The sequence below is a fragment of the Protobothrops mucrosquamatus genome, unplaced genomic scaffold (assembly GCF_001527695.2).
Source record: "Protobothrops mucrosquamatus isolate PMUCROS unplaced genomic scaffold, P.Mucros_1.0 scaffold1732, whole genome shotgun sequence".
Taxonomy (NCBI): domain Eukaryota; kingdom Metazoa; phylum Chordata; class Lepidosauria; order Squamata; family Viperidae; genus Protobothrops; species Protobothrops mucrosquamatus.
The window spans coordinates 15,218-29,227 of NW_015387879.1; the positions used below are offsets into that span (position 1 = coordinate 15,218).

The window sequence follows — 14,010 nt, forward strand, 5'->3', positions numbered from 1 at the left end:
TATTCAGACTTCTATGCTGCTCCATTTAATGTCTTGATTGATCAATTGATTTGTGCTGCTAATTCCCATAAGCTCTAAGTGGCTTTCAGAATGCCAAACAAAGGGTTAAAAATATTGCATCATTCCAGTCAACATCCAGTGAGTGTGCATGCATGTCTGTTAAACCTGCACATTTTCCAAAGCTTTCTCAGCTGCCATCTAGGTAAGTGATGTGGATTTGTGCACCAATGGGCTAGAAAGAGGCAGTGGCTAGATAAGAAAAAGGATCTTACATTTTACAACATCAGCCTAGAACCTGAAAAATAAACAATGCAGTTTATTTGTTAAAAAAGAAATAGAAAATAAAGAGTTCAGGGTGATATGGTACATCATGCATCTACCACAATGTTTCTTAACTAGGGAGAATTCTGGGAGTTGAAGTCCATCTGTCTTAAAATTGCCCACTCTGAGAAACATTGATTTTATAGTGTATTAACAGTTGGAATGCCATATATACCATTGGTGATTCCATTTCTAAAAAAATCCTCAGGAGCTAAAAAAGAGTACAGTAACCAAAATTATTTGGGAGCTGCAATGCAATATTTGTTCTATAGGAAAGGAGAAAATATTTAAGTCTGTTTAATTTAGAAATTCCTTGGGTGAGTGAAATAAGTCACCAAGATTTAAGAGAGGTTTATATTCCAAATCTGGGGGGGGGGGGATTCTGAGAAGTTTAGAACTTTGAAAACTATACTGTAATTGACAAGAAATTTAGGGTAAGCAGAATTAATAACATTTAAGCCATTGTTTATTTACTCTGTGGTTAATGTATTAATTCAGCCACTGCAGCTTAGTTTGATATGCAAACTAAGCTACCATGACTTGTTTAACAATGGTTAAAATCTTTCTAGTGATATAATCCATGCTATAATGAACAGTAAGCACCAATTTAGAATGTTTTAATGATGGATTGAGGGTGAGAGGGTGGCAAGTCAAGATCTGCTCACGTGTGTCCTATTTCCCTGTACCTAAGAATGTTATGGTAAAGGGATCCAGGTAGGTCTTCCAGATCTCTGGCAAAAAAAGGACACGTCCTCCATCTGGCAGTCATAACCTTGAAATCAAATATTGTCTGGCTTTTTTGAACTATTTTCATAACAAGTCATTAAACTTTTGGGTATTGTGACCTTGTAAACTGTCTATTAGTTTCTTTCCCTCATCTGTTGACAGACTTAACCAACTAGATTTATGTTACTTATTTCCTGATTCCAGTATCTGGCTTCAGTCCAGCCCCTTCAAATTTGTGATTGCTGTAGTCTATAGACCACAGGACTTATCATATGTTTCTGTGTTGAAATTTGAAAAGCACATCATCATCAATTCTATATTTTCGTTTGCATGTTCTTGAAAATAAAGACTAGTTGGAAAAATATTACAACTGAATAACCGGACTTTCTTATGCTGCAAAAAGTAATTTCACATAGATGTAAGCATAAGTATATTTTTGTCATTTTGCTGTAATTTTTGTCATGGATGCCACAAAAGGTAAGCAGTGTGCCCTCTTTTCCTTCCCATTTATCCTCCTTTCTGTCCATGTTCAAAAATTTGATAACTCCCTAGATCCAATCCACATCATGTGGACAATTTTTTTTTTTTTGGAGAATGGAGCAAAGAAGGAGATTCCTTAGCATCTCCTTCCACAATGTTATAACCCCCCCCCCAATGTTTTGGACCTCTACTCCCATCCTCCCCTAACTGCCGTGGCCAAATTTAGAAAAGCTGGGTTAGAGTAATAGCTATGGCTGCCAACATTATTTTGCAGTTAGGTTGTAGAAGCCTTGTTCTGAGCACTCTTTTTGTTCAGTGGGACACAATTCAGAAGAAAAAGGAGAGTGTTTTGCTTGCATTCTCATCTGCTCCATTACTTCTGCAAAAAATAGCTGAAGCGTCTGAATTTGCAACTTGCAGTCAATCTCAAAGTTAAGCAGTTTATTATTATGGCGCACAAATGAGCAACTTTGCCATGAATGTGAATCTTCAGATTAAAAATTCGGTTTATAGAGCATGAGAAAGGAAGGTTTCTGGAGATGGGAGGAAGGAAAATGTATTTTCCTATTTCCTTTCTCACTGAAGCATTTCCCATACTTTTGGAAGAGGGACATAGCACCTGTTTGCAGTTCCTCTGAACTGCTTGATATGCTCCAGTGCTTATGATAGAATGCGCCCAATTCAAATCATCAGTCACTGGGATATTTCCATAGTTCCCAGACATAGACTTTAAGGGGTGGCCACCTGGAAAACTGTAGCTTGTTAGCTTCTGCTGTCCTGGTGGTTAGGGGCTTTGTATTTGAATACTATGCACATTCAGTAAAATGAGCTACTCTGTTTCTTCTACTGACATGTAATAAAAACAATTGTGATTTCCAAGGATTTCCAATTTTGCTTAGATATCACTCCCTCGAACAGGAGAAATCAACACAATCAGAGAAAAAGAAATTCAGCCCAGCACATTCATCTGAACAGATGCCATTCAAGAAAAACTGAGGTAGGTAAAGACAGACTCATCAGTTTTGTGGAAATGTGGTTCAGATAACTGGGAAAGCCAGATTCACTTAACAACCGTGTTACTAATCTAACTGCAGTGATTCACTTAACTGTGGCAAGAAAGGTTGTAAAATAGGGCCACACTCACTTAACAAATGTCTCACATAGCAATAGAAATATTGGGCTCAATTGTGGTTGTAAGTTGAGAATTTCCGGTATGGCCATTTGCTTTTTTCAATTTTATTTGGAGACAAACTATATCTTCTATGAATTCAAAAGTCCAAGTTGTTCAGAAAAAAAGTTGTTCTACAGTATTTGGGCCTCTGGGACATTTAACACAGACCAGCATCCACAATAGCTGGGCTGGACCCATGATGCTGCTGCTGGGAGGGGAGGGGGTCATGGCAAATCTAGAGCATCCATTTGATCACAGGTAGCTTAACCATGAGCACATCCCAGTTCTCCCTACTGTTGGATTTGTTTGCTTTCTTCAGAAGATGAAATATTTTATTCTGTGCTTTATATTAACTCTAAAGTTGGATTTACTAATTCTGGTGACAGACAGAAGCCAAACATGGTTTATAAATATGGCTCATTTTCACTCTTATATACTTAAAAATTAAATCAGTTAATTTAATATGGAAATAGAACACTCTGATCACTTTGTTCTTGTTCTAGAATGGAATTTGTCTCCTTTGCTGCATGTCTAGAAAATAGGCAGTTCTGTTTAGCATTATATTCACCTGCAGAAAAATAGTGTCCTAAAAGGTTTTGCAAATGCAAGTGGTAATCTGTAGGGTAGAGGAACAAAACGTGGATAATATTAAGTGGAATCCAACCCTAACCTAAACCAAGATCGATCAACTAAGGTAGTAAAATTCAAAACATGAAAGGATTGTGCCGAGAATGTTTTAAATAATTTGAATCTAAAATATAGCCTGTCTTATATGCTACCTTCTCAAACTAAATTCTCCATTTTATGCAGTAATCATAGCTACTAAATAATTTTCTGTGGCAAAAATAAAACCTGAAAATTAAAATAGATGTCTCCAAACCCACTGGTTTGTGCAGTTAAAATTGCTAATGGACTTTTTACTGGATCCTTTCTCCATTTACCTACTGCATGTTTAAGAGTTAAGTTAGGGCCCTCTTGCTATTCCAGGTAATATATTTTAAGTAATTGCAATTAAAGATAGAAGCATACACACTGATTATAGTCCCCGTGAGAACTGCAATTTGAATTCACAGTCCTGAGTTTAACACAAGTATTTAATTTGTGTTTGGATCAATTAACAGCATTTTATTTAGACTGTTGTTACCATATAATTGTTTCATCATTTTACTTTAAAAAGACAAAAGTTCATCTGATAAGCAAGTTTTGTCAACAAAGCATTACAAAGAATTTTGAAAAAAAAAATTGTGCCCCCAAATTTATCTAGCATTGTAACATTTAATAAAGTATGATACAAAGTGTGCTTAGCCTTTGATTTGTACAGAAAATTCCTTATAATTTCCACTTCACATACAAAACCAAAGAAAGTTAACAGAAATTAACTTTATTTCATTTAACAACTGTATATTTTCCAAAGGAATGTGCTAATATTCCATACATGAAATAGGTAGTAAGGGGCAGTCCATGCCAGAACCAAAATGTTTGTGTGAAATGGGTATGGAATCAGAACACGCATCTTCTGAACATGAATGCTGTAAGCTGTAAGATAGCAGGGGAAAACGTAAGGCCATCAGAGATAAGACTAGGAAGTGCTAGGAAGATGGAAGAGGATTGGTGGGCCATTTGGGCCTGCAGAACTTGAATTCAAGCCCAGCAGCAGTGGCTGTGGAGAACCAAGTGCTGGAAGATTGGGATAAGGGTGCTGTGTTGTACTTGGATTTAAGTGCGGTGGTGATGGGGAGCATGATAGGTGGCGATAGGAAAATCGGGGGGGGGGGGGGTGAGGATAGGAAAATAAGTTATTTCAACTACATGGAAAATGCAGCACTTTCTTGAAAACTTTGGTCCCTCAAAGTTCAAATAAGATGATCCAAACCAAATGCAGTAATCTAAGGGTATCTACAAGGTATGGTAAAAAAAGTTAAAGATAGTAGCTACGACAGTGGATTGAAACACATTTTTATGATGCACATAAAAAACAGGCAGGGATTCAACTGCACTGTCCTGGCCACCATCAAGATTTTTTTGAATCATAATCTGCAGCAATCGCTACATGAGTATTAAAAAGTACGAAGCACAACTACAACCAAAAGGTCTTAATTTTAATGTCTTTTCTGAGATTAAAAATATGTAAGACCTATAGTTCTTGTGCATATCTTGATTTTACTATTGAGCTGTTGTAAATAATGCTATGTATACCAGATAAGCTTGGATTCAGTACTTAATAAGGATTTTCTAATAATCCACTAAGAAAATAAGTGAACGAATAAATTTATATGCTCACAATTGTGCTGGGTTGAAATAGCTGAGCAATGACATACAGCTCACTATCCTTACTAGATTTCAATCAGCCTCTGGAAGGTTAATATAGCACTATTGGTATTAATCAATGATGATTCGTCAACCTGGTGAAAGGATTAGCAGGAGCAACAGTATGAAAAGGTAGAGGATGTTTTGAGTAACAGCAATCCACTAGGAACAAGCACAACAACATAACATTAAATCGCTTTAACAGTAACTATTTTAAAGAACCCACACTATTACAAAATCTAGTTACGCAAACACACTTGGAAAGTTTAGAAAAGGCTGTAGCTATAAATAATTTTAATGGAAGCATTATTAAAACACAGCTATGGTTAATGAAAGGAAAATACTATACATTTAGAAGTCTTAAATTTACAAAGCATGGGATGTTTAGCTCATAATTAAAACCCATGATGTTCAGTTCAGAACTGAGTAACTGGGAAACTATAGACCAACACACTTGCAATAAAGAGCCAGATGAGAAGAGGCAATTCTACATTATCATTACAAGTAGTTCTTAATTTACAGCTATTCATTTAGTGACCGTTCAAAGTTACATCGACACTGAAAAAAAGTGACTTTTAATCAATTTTCACTTATGAATGTTGTAGTATCCCTATGATTATGTGATCAATTTGGATGGGTGGCAACTGGCATGTATTTAATGGTTGCAGTGTTCCGGGTCATATGATCACATTTTGTGACCTTCTGATGAGGAAAATCAATGGGAAAGCCAGATTGACCTAACAATGGTGTTACTAACTTAACAACTGCAGTGATTCACTTAACAGTTGTGGCAAGAAAGGTTATAAAATGGGGCAAAACTCACTTAACTGCCTTGCTTAGCAATGGAAATTTTGGGCTCAATTGTGGTTGTAAGTCAAGGACTATCTGTATAAGGGTTTTAAAAAACGTATTGTCTAATAGAATTTTGTAGCAATACAAATAAGCAAAACTAAATTACTTATTGTGTGACACAACTCTTGGACTTTAACCTTGTATTAATGGACAGATAACAGCTGTCCATTCCCTATTTTTTCCATAAACTTAAGATTCCTCTCACTATTGCTAGATACTTAAGGATCATTTATACTATTACTATCTATGTATGTACAATGAAAGATAAGAGCATTACATTAATTAGAATTTGTCTATGAAAGTCTATCTTCTGGAACGTTCTTTGTGCATCTGTAAGAAGGTACTGATAACTATGTAATGTATATTTAAGCTGTAACATATAAATATGAAAAATAGGGCAGTAGGAAATGAACAGACAGTAGAAAAGGAAAAAAAAAACAGTCAAAGCCAAACAATATCCAGCTTTATTAAAGGTACATTTCTTAAAACGATCAATCAATGGTATTCAGGCAGGACATGGGCTACAATTCGCAATGTTTTACAACAAGTTCCAACTCCCCTTTTTTTTGCACTACCAAAATGTAAAGTTACTATATAAAATCCAATTAATTGGAACAGGGAAAGTTTAGAGTGAGGGTGGACACTTTCACATTTAGTATGTTGTTTAACAACTTTTCACAAACCTACCCTGACTTTAAGAGAAAAACAAAAACTGCAGAATTTTTAATCTGAAGATTCACAATAAAGAAGGAAATGTGGCTCAGTTATAAGCCATCCTTCTTCCCTCAGTATTTGACACCAGAAGTCTGGATTGCCTGATACTGTAAGAATGCATTTGGTTTTATGACAGCAAGTATCAAATGCCACATGATACTCAGAGAAGTGATAAATGCAAGGGACACCGAAAGAATTAAAATGAGAAGTACAGCTTTAATGTTTCTCAAACAGGCATTTTAGGAATTTCAGTATTGTCTCAAGCATTTCAAAAACCAATGCACATTGACAGCATCAGGAAATCCTCTTTGTGCCCATAAAGATTCCCGCTGGCAAAATTGAAGGGGGACTTTTAAAAGCCCAGATTCTAAGTAACAGAGTCAATGACACTTGTCCCCTCTCCTCCCCCTAAAACACAACAACAAAGCATTCTGTGTGCTAACAACATAGCTTTAAAAAAAAAAGTAAAACAAAATTCTGCATTGTTATAAAACTTGATAAAAAATAGTATTTCAAACTGTACAGTCACCAGAAGTACACAGTTATCAAAAATTCACACAATTCACTTGGCATCCCCAGCACCTTCAGCTTTCTGTGCCTGAAAAAGAAATGCAGTTCATCAGAGAGCACTTTACGTTGTTCAGTTACTGTTCAAAAAATCAAGTGTTTGCATGTAAGATGTAGCTATTGCCCAAATAAATCAAGCACTCTTGATGGAAGAGATTTAAGCAACAAAGCAAATAATTTTATTATGTTTAAAATATTTCAAATATTATCCAGAACTATACCACTGAATTATCTTGCAATTGTTTCATTTTATTTGCATTTGCATAACTAGTAGTCGTCTCTATTCATACCTGCATGTACATATTGTAATAATGTGCTAGTTTTTCACCAAATAAAAAAATAACTAAATTACTTTTAATGTGAAAATGTGGCTGACAGTTTTAATTGTTCTATATTCCCCAGTAGAAGATAGACACATTATTTACAAAATAAGCCTACAGTAATGTTTTGTAAACATGACAAGAGTTAAATATGTGAATGTTGAACTAGAGGTTTTAAACATGAAAGTCAAGGAAAAAACATTTTGGTACCTGTATGTCATAGTTTTAAATTATAATTAATTAAAATGCTTTTTTAAAAACTAGACGCTGTTAAGGAAAGGTTCAGGATTTGTTGGGGATGTGATTACTTAAAATACAATATTGATTGGGAGGCTATGGTGGCTTCCTTTTGGATACATGTAATTTCACATAGTAATTTTATTCTGCAGGAGTCACTGACTTCATACATGCTTCTTAGAAATGGAAAAATTGGAGATTCAATTGACTCTATGAACCAACACAATGACTCAATGTCTGTACTTTTTTTTCTGAACTATATCAACGCAATTTGGTAATTCCAAACAAAAATTGATTCGATCTGATGATTCAAACTGAAGATCTGATCCAATGATTCTATCTGGCTTGTTGATTCATATTATTCTGATTTGTGTACCCCAAATGCTTATATTATTTTAAATTGTCTGGAAATGAACAAGAAACATGATTAATACCCGCTTCTTTCAAACAGCATACATTAATTTATACATTTCATTTCCAAAAAATAAAGTAACTTAAGTGCTAATAGTTATTATATACCTGGTCTGTTTTGGCATCTCCATTTTCTGCAGGGTTGTTTCCATCCTTGCCTGCATCAGCTTTCCCCTTCTTTCCCTTGGGTACCTTCTCACCTTTCTGATCATTGGGAAACAAGAGTAAGTTAGCTAAAAGTTGATATATTAATTTACTTTTACGGAAACAAAACATTTTCAATCCAAGTTGCATACAGTGTTAAACTTACCTTTGGAGCTGCCTTTTTAGGTTTGGGTTCTGGCTTTGGAGGAGCAGGTTTCTAAAAACATAAGTACAATTAAGAATTTTGAAATCTTTGTGCACTTGACATGTGTAAACATTGTGACACAAATAATACATGCTATTATTAAGAGTTCTTTAGATAGATATTATTACTTTTACTAACTTATCTCTCAAAAGCATTTATCATAAAACATACTTACAGCAGATAGCCTTGCTGATCTCCGCTGTGGCTATTTAAACATAAGAAAAAAGTTAATCGTGTTAGAATCAGCATGGTTCCTTTATGTTAGAATATTCAAAAGTATAATACAGTTAGTCCTAGACTTACAACTGATGCTACAAAAGTGTAATACAGATAGTCCTCAGCTTATAGTTGAAACAATTTGTTAAGTTACATCCAATTTTACAACCTTTTTTTTGCCATGATTCATTTATCATGCAATTGCTAAGTGAACCTAGCTTCCCAGATTGATGCTACTTGCAGAAAGCCAGCTGAGAAGGTTGTAAATAGTGATCATATAACCCCAGGACGTTGCAAATTTGTTGTAAATTCATTCCAATTGCCAAGCACCAAAATTTTGATCACATGACTGGAGATGCTGCATCAGTTGTAAGTGGAAGCATGGTTTGTAAATCACTTTTTCCAATGCCAATGCAACGTTGAATGGTCATTAAATGGCTATAAGTTGAAGAGACTAGCTGTAATGAAAAAACTCAACATTAAATATGTTAGTAAAGAACCATAAAAGTAAACAAATACCTCTTACCTCATCCTTTGCTTTGGCCTTGTCACCCTTGGTATCCCCTTCAGCCTACAAGAAATTTTAGACACAAAATGGTTGAACAAAACTAACTTCAAGATCCTACAATTTTGTATTTAAATACTAAATGCATAACACAAATTGATGTATAGCTAAATTTACATATCAATGTCTTGACTGATTCATTTGTACTTTAAATTTGCATACCTCACAACCATTTGAAATGTCTATTTTTCTTACATAACATCAAATAACATTTGAACACTCCTAAATTCCTAAACCTGATACTACTGTATTTGTAAGTCGTAAACAGTAACTTTTTCTAATAGCAGAGTGGAATCAGCTCACTGTAAGAAACAAAAACAGCAAAAAAAGCCACAACCAGGTAGATATTCCTTCTGATATTAGACTTTTGGCTGAGGTATCCAAATTTTGGAAGAGAATGTTTGTAGCTCAGGGTTGAACTGTGGTTCTTTGATGCTAAGCTTGGCTGTTTGCACCCAAATTTTATTTGCAGTGTCAAGTTTCTGAAAGATTGTGCTTTCTTTTAGAACTGTTCCAGAATCCAATCTTTTCTAATGTTTAGAATTCTTCCAATAAAATTAAAATGTCATTTTCATAAACTGATAAGCACAACTTTGCATTTCTGTGCTTTACACAACCTTGAAGACAACTGTGCTTGTGAGTTGTGCGATAACAGCACTGACAGATGTCTCTATTCAGTTTATTCTTTATTCCCCAACACAGCAGCTCTAAGCAATATAATGACTGCTTTTATTTCAAAATACCATGACCTCAACCCAATCCATGTAACACCCATGTTATTTATTTCAGGAATTCTGATCTCACAGAATGAATACTCCTACAACTGTTACAGACTTCAGAAACTAGTCTCACACTGAACTGTACAGCTTTTCTTTGCCTTAACAGCATTTCTAAATTCAAACCACACCACTTCCTTTACTCAGGCAGCCTCTTCCCCAACACGTAGCTAGGAAATGAAACTCAGAATGCTTCTTGCAGAAGATATGAACTACAAGGCAAGCAAGTCAAAACAAGAGCATGCTGCAATAGTCACTCCTTGCGCTGATGCTTTTGCTCTGAAAACTAAATGGCTTCAGCCTAGACTTCCTTCATTTTAAACAGCAAATAGGGGCTTCCGACAACAGGTGTGAGGGGCAAGATTTACCCGCTGGGCAAAAAAAGGCATCATTTATCAGGCACCCTCGCTAATCCACAAGGCCTTTAAAGAGGGCTTGGAACGAGAGAGTCCATCTTACGGTCTTCCCGCCCTTTTTGAATTTACGTGTGTGTGTGTGTGTGGGGTGTGTGTGTGTGGAGAGGAAAACACGGCACAACCTCATTATTTAAGCGGGTGAAGGAGGCGAAACGAGGCGCCCTCCTGCTTCCCGCCGCCTTCAACGGACGGTGCATGTGGATCTCCTTCCGGTCAACGGCCCTCCCGCCAAAAAAAAAAAAAAAAAAAAAGAGGCGAACCGATCGCCTCGCTTTCTTTTCCCTCTTCAACTGGACTACTTCCCTCCCTTCTTCTCCCCCCCCCACCTCCGCGCCTAAATCGGCGCGTGCCCCTTCTCGATTGGCGGGCAAGGCGAGCGCGCGGGCGAAGGGGCAGCCAATAATTAAGCGTTTTCTCGCGCTTCTCTGCGCGCGCGCTGCCCGTCTCGCGCTCTCTTGTCACAACTACCCCGCCCCGCACGGAGCTTCGCTGTAGAGTCGCTCGCAAAGTCAAAGCCCCCCCCCTCTCCCCCCGCGCGCCGCCTTTCCTTCATAGGCCACCAAAAATGCGCGGCGGTTAACGGTCGCTTTCCCTAAGCTCCGCCCCCTCCTCCATCCCCACTTTTTTAAGTCCCGAAGACGACCGTTGAGCCGTCTCGCTCGCTCGCGCGCACGCGCTCCCCCCCCCCTCGTCTCACGACCGTTAATCGCCCGAAGGCGAACGAAGCGGAGGGGGAGGGAAAGGGAGCGAGCCAGCGATCGAGCGCGGGTAGGGAGTAGAGAAGAAGAGAAAGAAAATGGCGTCTGCTCTGAAAGCTCACCCCCGCATAAGCATCCCTCCCTTCAAGTACACGAATTCTTCCCTCTCCTTCCCCTTCGCCCCTCTCGCCTCCGGGCCCTTAAGTTTTTTTTTTTTGTTTTTTGTTTTCCCTCGCCGCAGCCACGTACCTTTCTCTTGGGCATGTCAGCGGCGCGTGAGGGAGGGAGAGCGAGAAGGCGGCTCGGATTGAAACGAGAAAGGCAAGGTCTCTAGGCGGAAGGAGAAACTCGGATGTTTGGGAGGGAAAGCCGCGCAGAAAGGGAGGACGGAAAATAAAAACAAGGAGGGGGGGAAAGGGGATCCCGTTTGTTGGGCTCGCTCGTGTAGCTCGCGACCCCACTAATTTGAATCGGGTGTTTATAAAGTTTTATATAGAGCCGGACGCGGCCCAACCGGTTCCAGCCGGATCCCCACCGCCCCGACCAACCATTGGACAGAGCGGGTCACGTGGCGAGGGACAGACAGCCAGGGCGGGTTCTGCGAGGGGAGGTGAAGAGCGAGCGCGCGAGCGCGCGCGCGCGCAACTGAACGTCCACCTTTCTCTCCGCCAAAGCGGCCGTTTGGTTCTGCTGCGAGTAGACCCGGAGATTTATTTGATGCTTGAAAAGTGAGAACAGGTAGAATAAAAGAAACGGGGTTTTTCCCCCCCCTCCCCGCCCGCTACGCCGAAAGAGATTGAGAAGAAACGGGGGGTTTTCCCCCCCCCGAGGGAGCCGTTCTCCCCCCCCCACCCCGCAGTTATGTATAAATCTAGCGAACTGATTGCAAAATTGAATTTCAACGTCGCTCTGGATGCCCCCCCCCCACCGTGGTAAATAAGAAACACGCCTGGCCCCGGGGTTAACGCGTCGCAAAAGTCGTTCTCGGCTGGCCCGGGAGACGGTGCAACCTCCCCGCGACGATCCGAGAGCCCCAACGGCTCCGGTCAGCCAGCCCGAAGCTTGCAGCCTTCGGGGATCCAGGCAGCCTAAAGGGCTCTTTCGCGGAGGAGTGGAAGGGGGACTTCCCCGGCGCACCTGGCCAGCCGAGGCGCGCGCTTTCCTTCCGGAGGTGCGGAGCGAGGGACCGCCGGGCTGGCGGACGAGAGCGCCTATCGCCGACCGTTAAAGCCTCGTTTGACAGGCATCTGGGTGCAAGACGGGGGGGGCGGGGGGGAAGATGGTGGCCTCTTCCCTGCGCTGGAAGGGAAGAGGAAGGTGCGGTCATTGCCTCGCCGCGGCGGAACGCAACCCACAGCGCCCCCTTCCTTTTCAACCTTGGCTGGGAAGTGGCAGGGTCTTATCCGGGACCTGGCGGCAAAAAGGCTTCATGTGAAGAAGGCGCCTCTCGGAAAAGGGGGCGAAGTGATGGCTGGTGGTCCACCTTTTTTTTTTTTACCCGAGGCGCTTCCTTCCTGGGGTCGAGCGGGGAGCTGTCCTTTTCAGCACCATGCCGCCGTGCTACCACAATCCCCGTCGACTCCCAAGGTCAAAACGCGCCTGCAAAGAGTAGACCCACCACCATGACCCGCCTCTCGCACAACCGTACCAACCACGTTTGATCAGCCATCCAAATTAGCATTGCCTTTCGTTGATACTGGGCAACTGGCATTACAAAATATGGCTGATGTTCCACCCTTGTCGACTGTGAGTTGCCTAGAGGCAACTGGTTGATTATTACTCTGGGAAGATGATGGGCAAGAGTCTTTTATTTTTGAACCCAACTGGATTGTACCAGGTTGGAAGAGCCTCATTTACATATCTACCGTGTTTCTTCCTCTTCAGTCCCTGGTAGGACTGAAACTAGCCTGCCATGTGCAAAACATTCACTACCGCTGAACGTGCAGCCATTCTCTTAAAACCACAACAAATCAGGTACAGTAAAAAAAAAAAAAGTGCTGGCTAAATAGTTCTATTTAAAAATAGCAGAGACTAGATCTTTATCAGGTGAGCTACATGATTTTAGTTAGATAGTAGCTATGCATGGCTGGCCTTTCAGATTTTGTAGGGAAAAGCAGCTGGTGATTCCAGAGTTGTGGGAGGTGAAGAAAAATAAGGCAAGATAATGCTGCTTCTCTGTAGCCACGTTGTTGCTTTGAATTGACCTCCCATTGGAGATCAGACTTGTCTCCCTCACTTGTGATATTTAGAAAGCTATGAAAAACCAAATAATTCCAGAGAGGATTTTTGCAACCTTGCCAACTTAATTTCTTGTCATTTTTAGTTCACTCCTTTGTCACCTATGTTGGTATTTTATGTGGTAATTTAAATCATAATTTTGCTGTATTCATTGTTAGTTGTTGAGAGTTCTTTGGATACAATGGGCATGAATTCAATAAGCTCAACAGTTTTTTTAACTTTGAATTTTCTTTCTCTGAGCGAAAGGCATTAGAAAAATTGGATTCTCAACCAAACACACATAACATCAAAACAAAGTGTTCCTTCAGTTGCTGTAGTTAATGGCTGGAACCCATCCTTTTATTATTATTATTATTATTATTATTATAATAATAATAATAATAATAATAATAATAATAATAATAATAATAATAATAATAATAATAATAAAGTTGGAAGGGACCTTGGAGGTCATCTAGTGCAACCCCCTGCTCAGGCAGGAAACCCTACACCATTTCAGACAAATGGCTGTCCAGTCTCTTCTTAAAAACTTCCACTGTTGGAGCATTCACTGCTTCTGGAGGCAGGTTGTTTCACTGGTTAATTGTTCTAACTGTCAGGAAGTTTCTCCTTAGTTCTAGGTTGCTTCTCTCCTTGATTAGTTTCC

At 39.6% G+C, this 14,010-nt stretch overlaps 1 protein-coding gene across 2 annotated transcripts; it reads right to left on the reverse strand.

Moving 5' to 3' along the window:
• Nucleotides 1–6,302: 6,302 nt before the first annotated feature.
• On the reverse strand, nt 6,303–11,663 carry HMGN2 (high mobility group nucleosomal binding domain 2). 2 transcript variants are annotated; one of them, XM_015822974.1, is made up of 6 exons: nt 11,376–11,660; nt 9,198–9,242; nt 8,631–8,660; nt 8,417–8,467; nt 8,215–8,310; nt 6,303–7,169 (listed from the first exon to the last, which is right to left on the reverse strand). In XM_015822974.1, exons 1-6 carry the CDS (start codon nt 11,388–11,390, stop codon nt 7,134–7,136), a joined length of 273 nt encoding a protein of 90 aa, XP_015678460.1. In that variant the 5' UTR covers nt 11,391–11,660; the 3' UTR covers nt 6,303–7,133. The 2 variants fall into 2 exon arrangements, with proteins under 2 accessions (XP_015678460.1, XP_015678461.1); XM_015822975.1 differs by lacking the exon at nt 6,303–7,169 and adding an exon at nt 7,176–8,099 and having other exon boundaries at nt 11,376–11,663.
• Between the last annotated feature and the right edge of the window lie 2,347 nt (nt 11,664–14,010).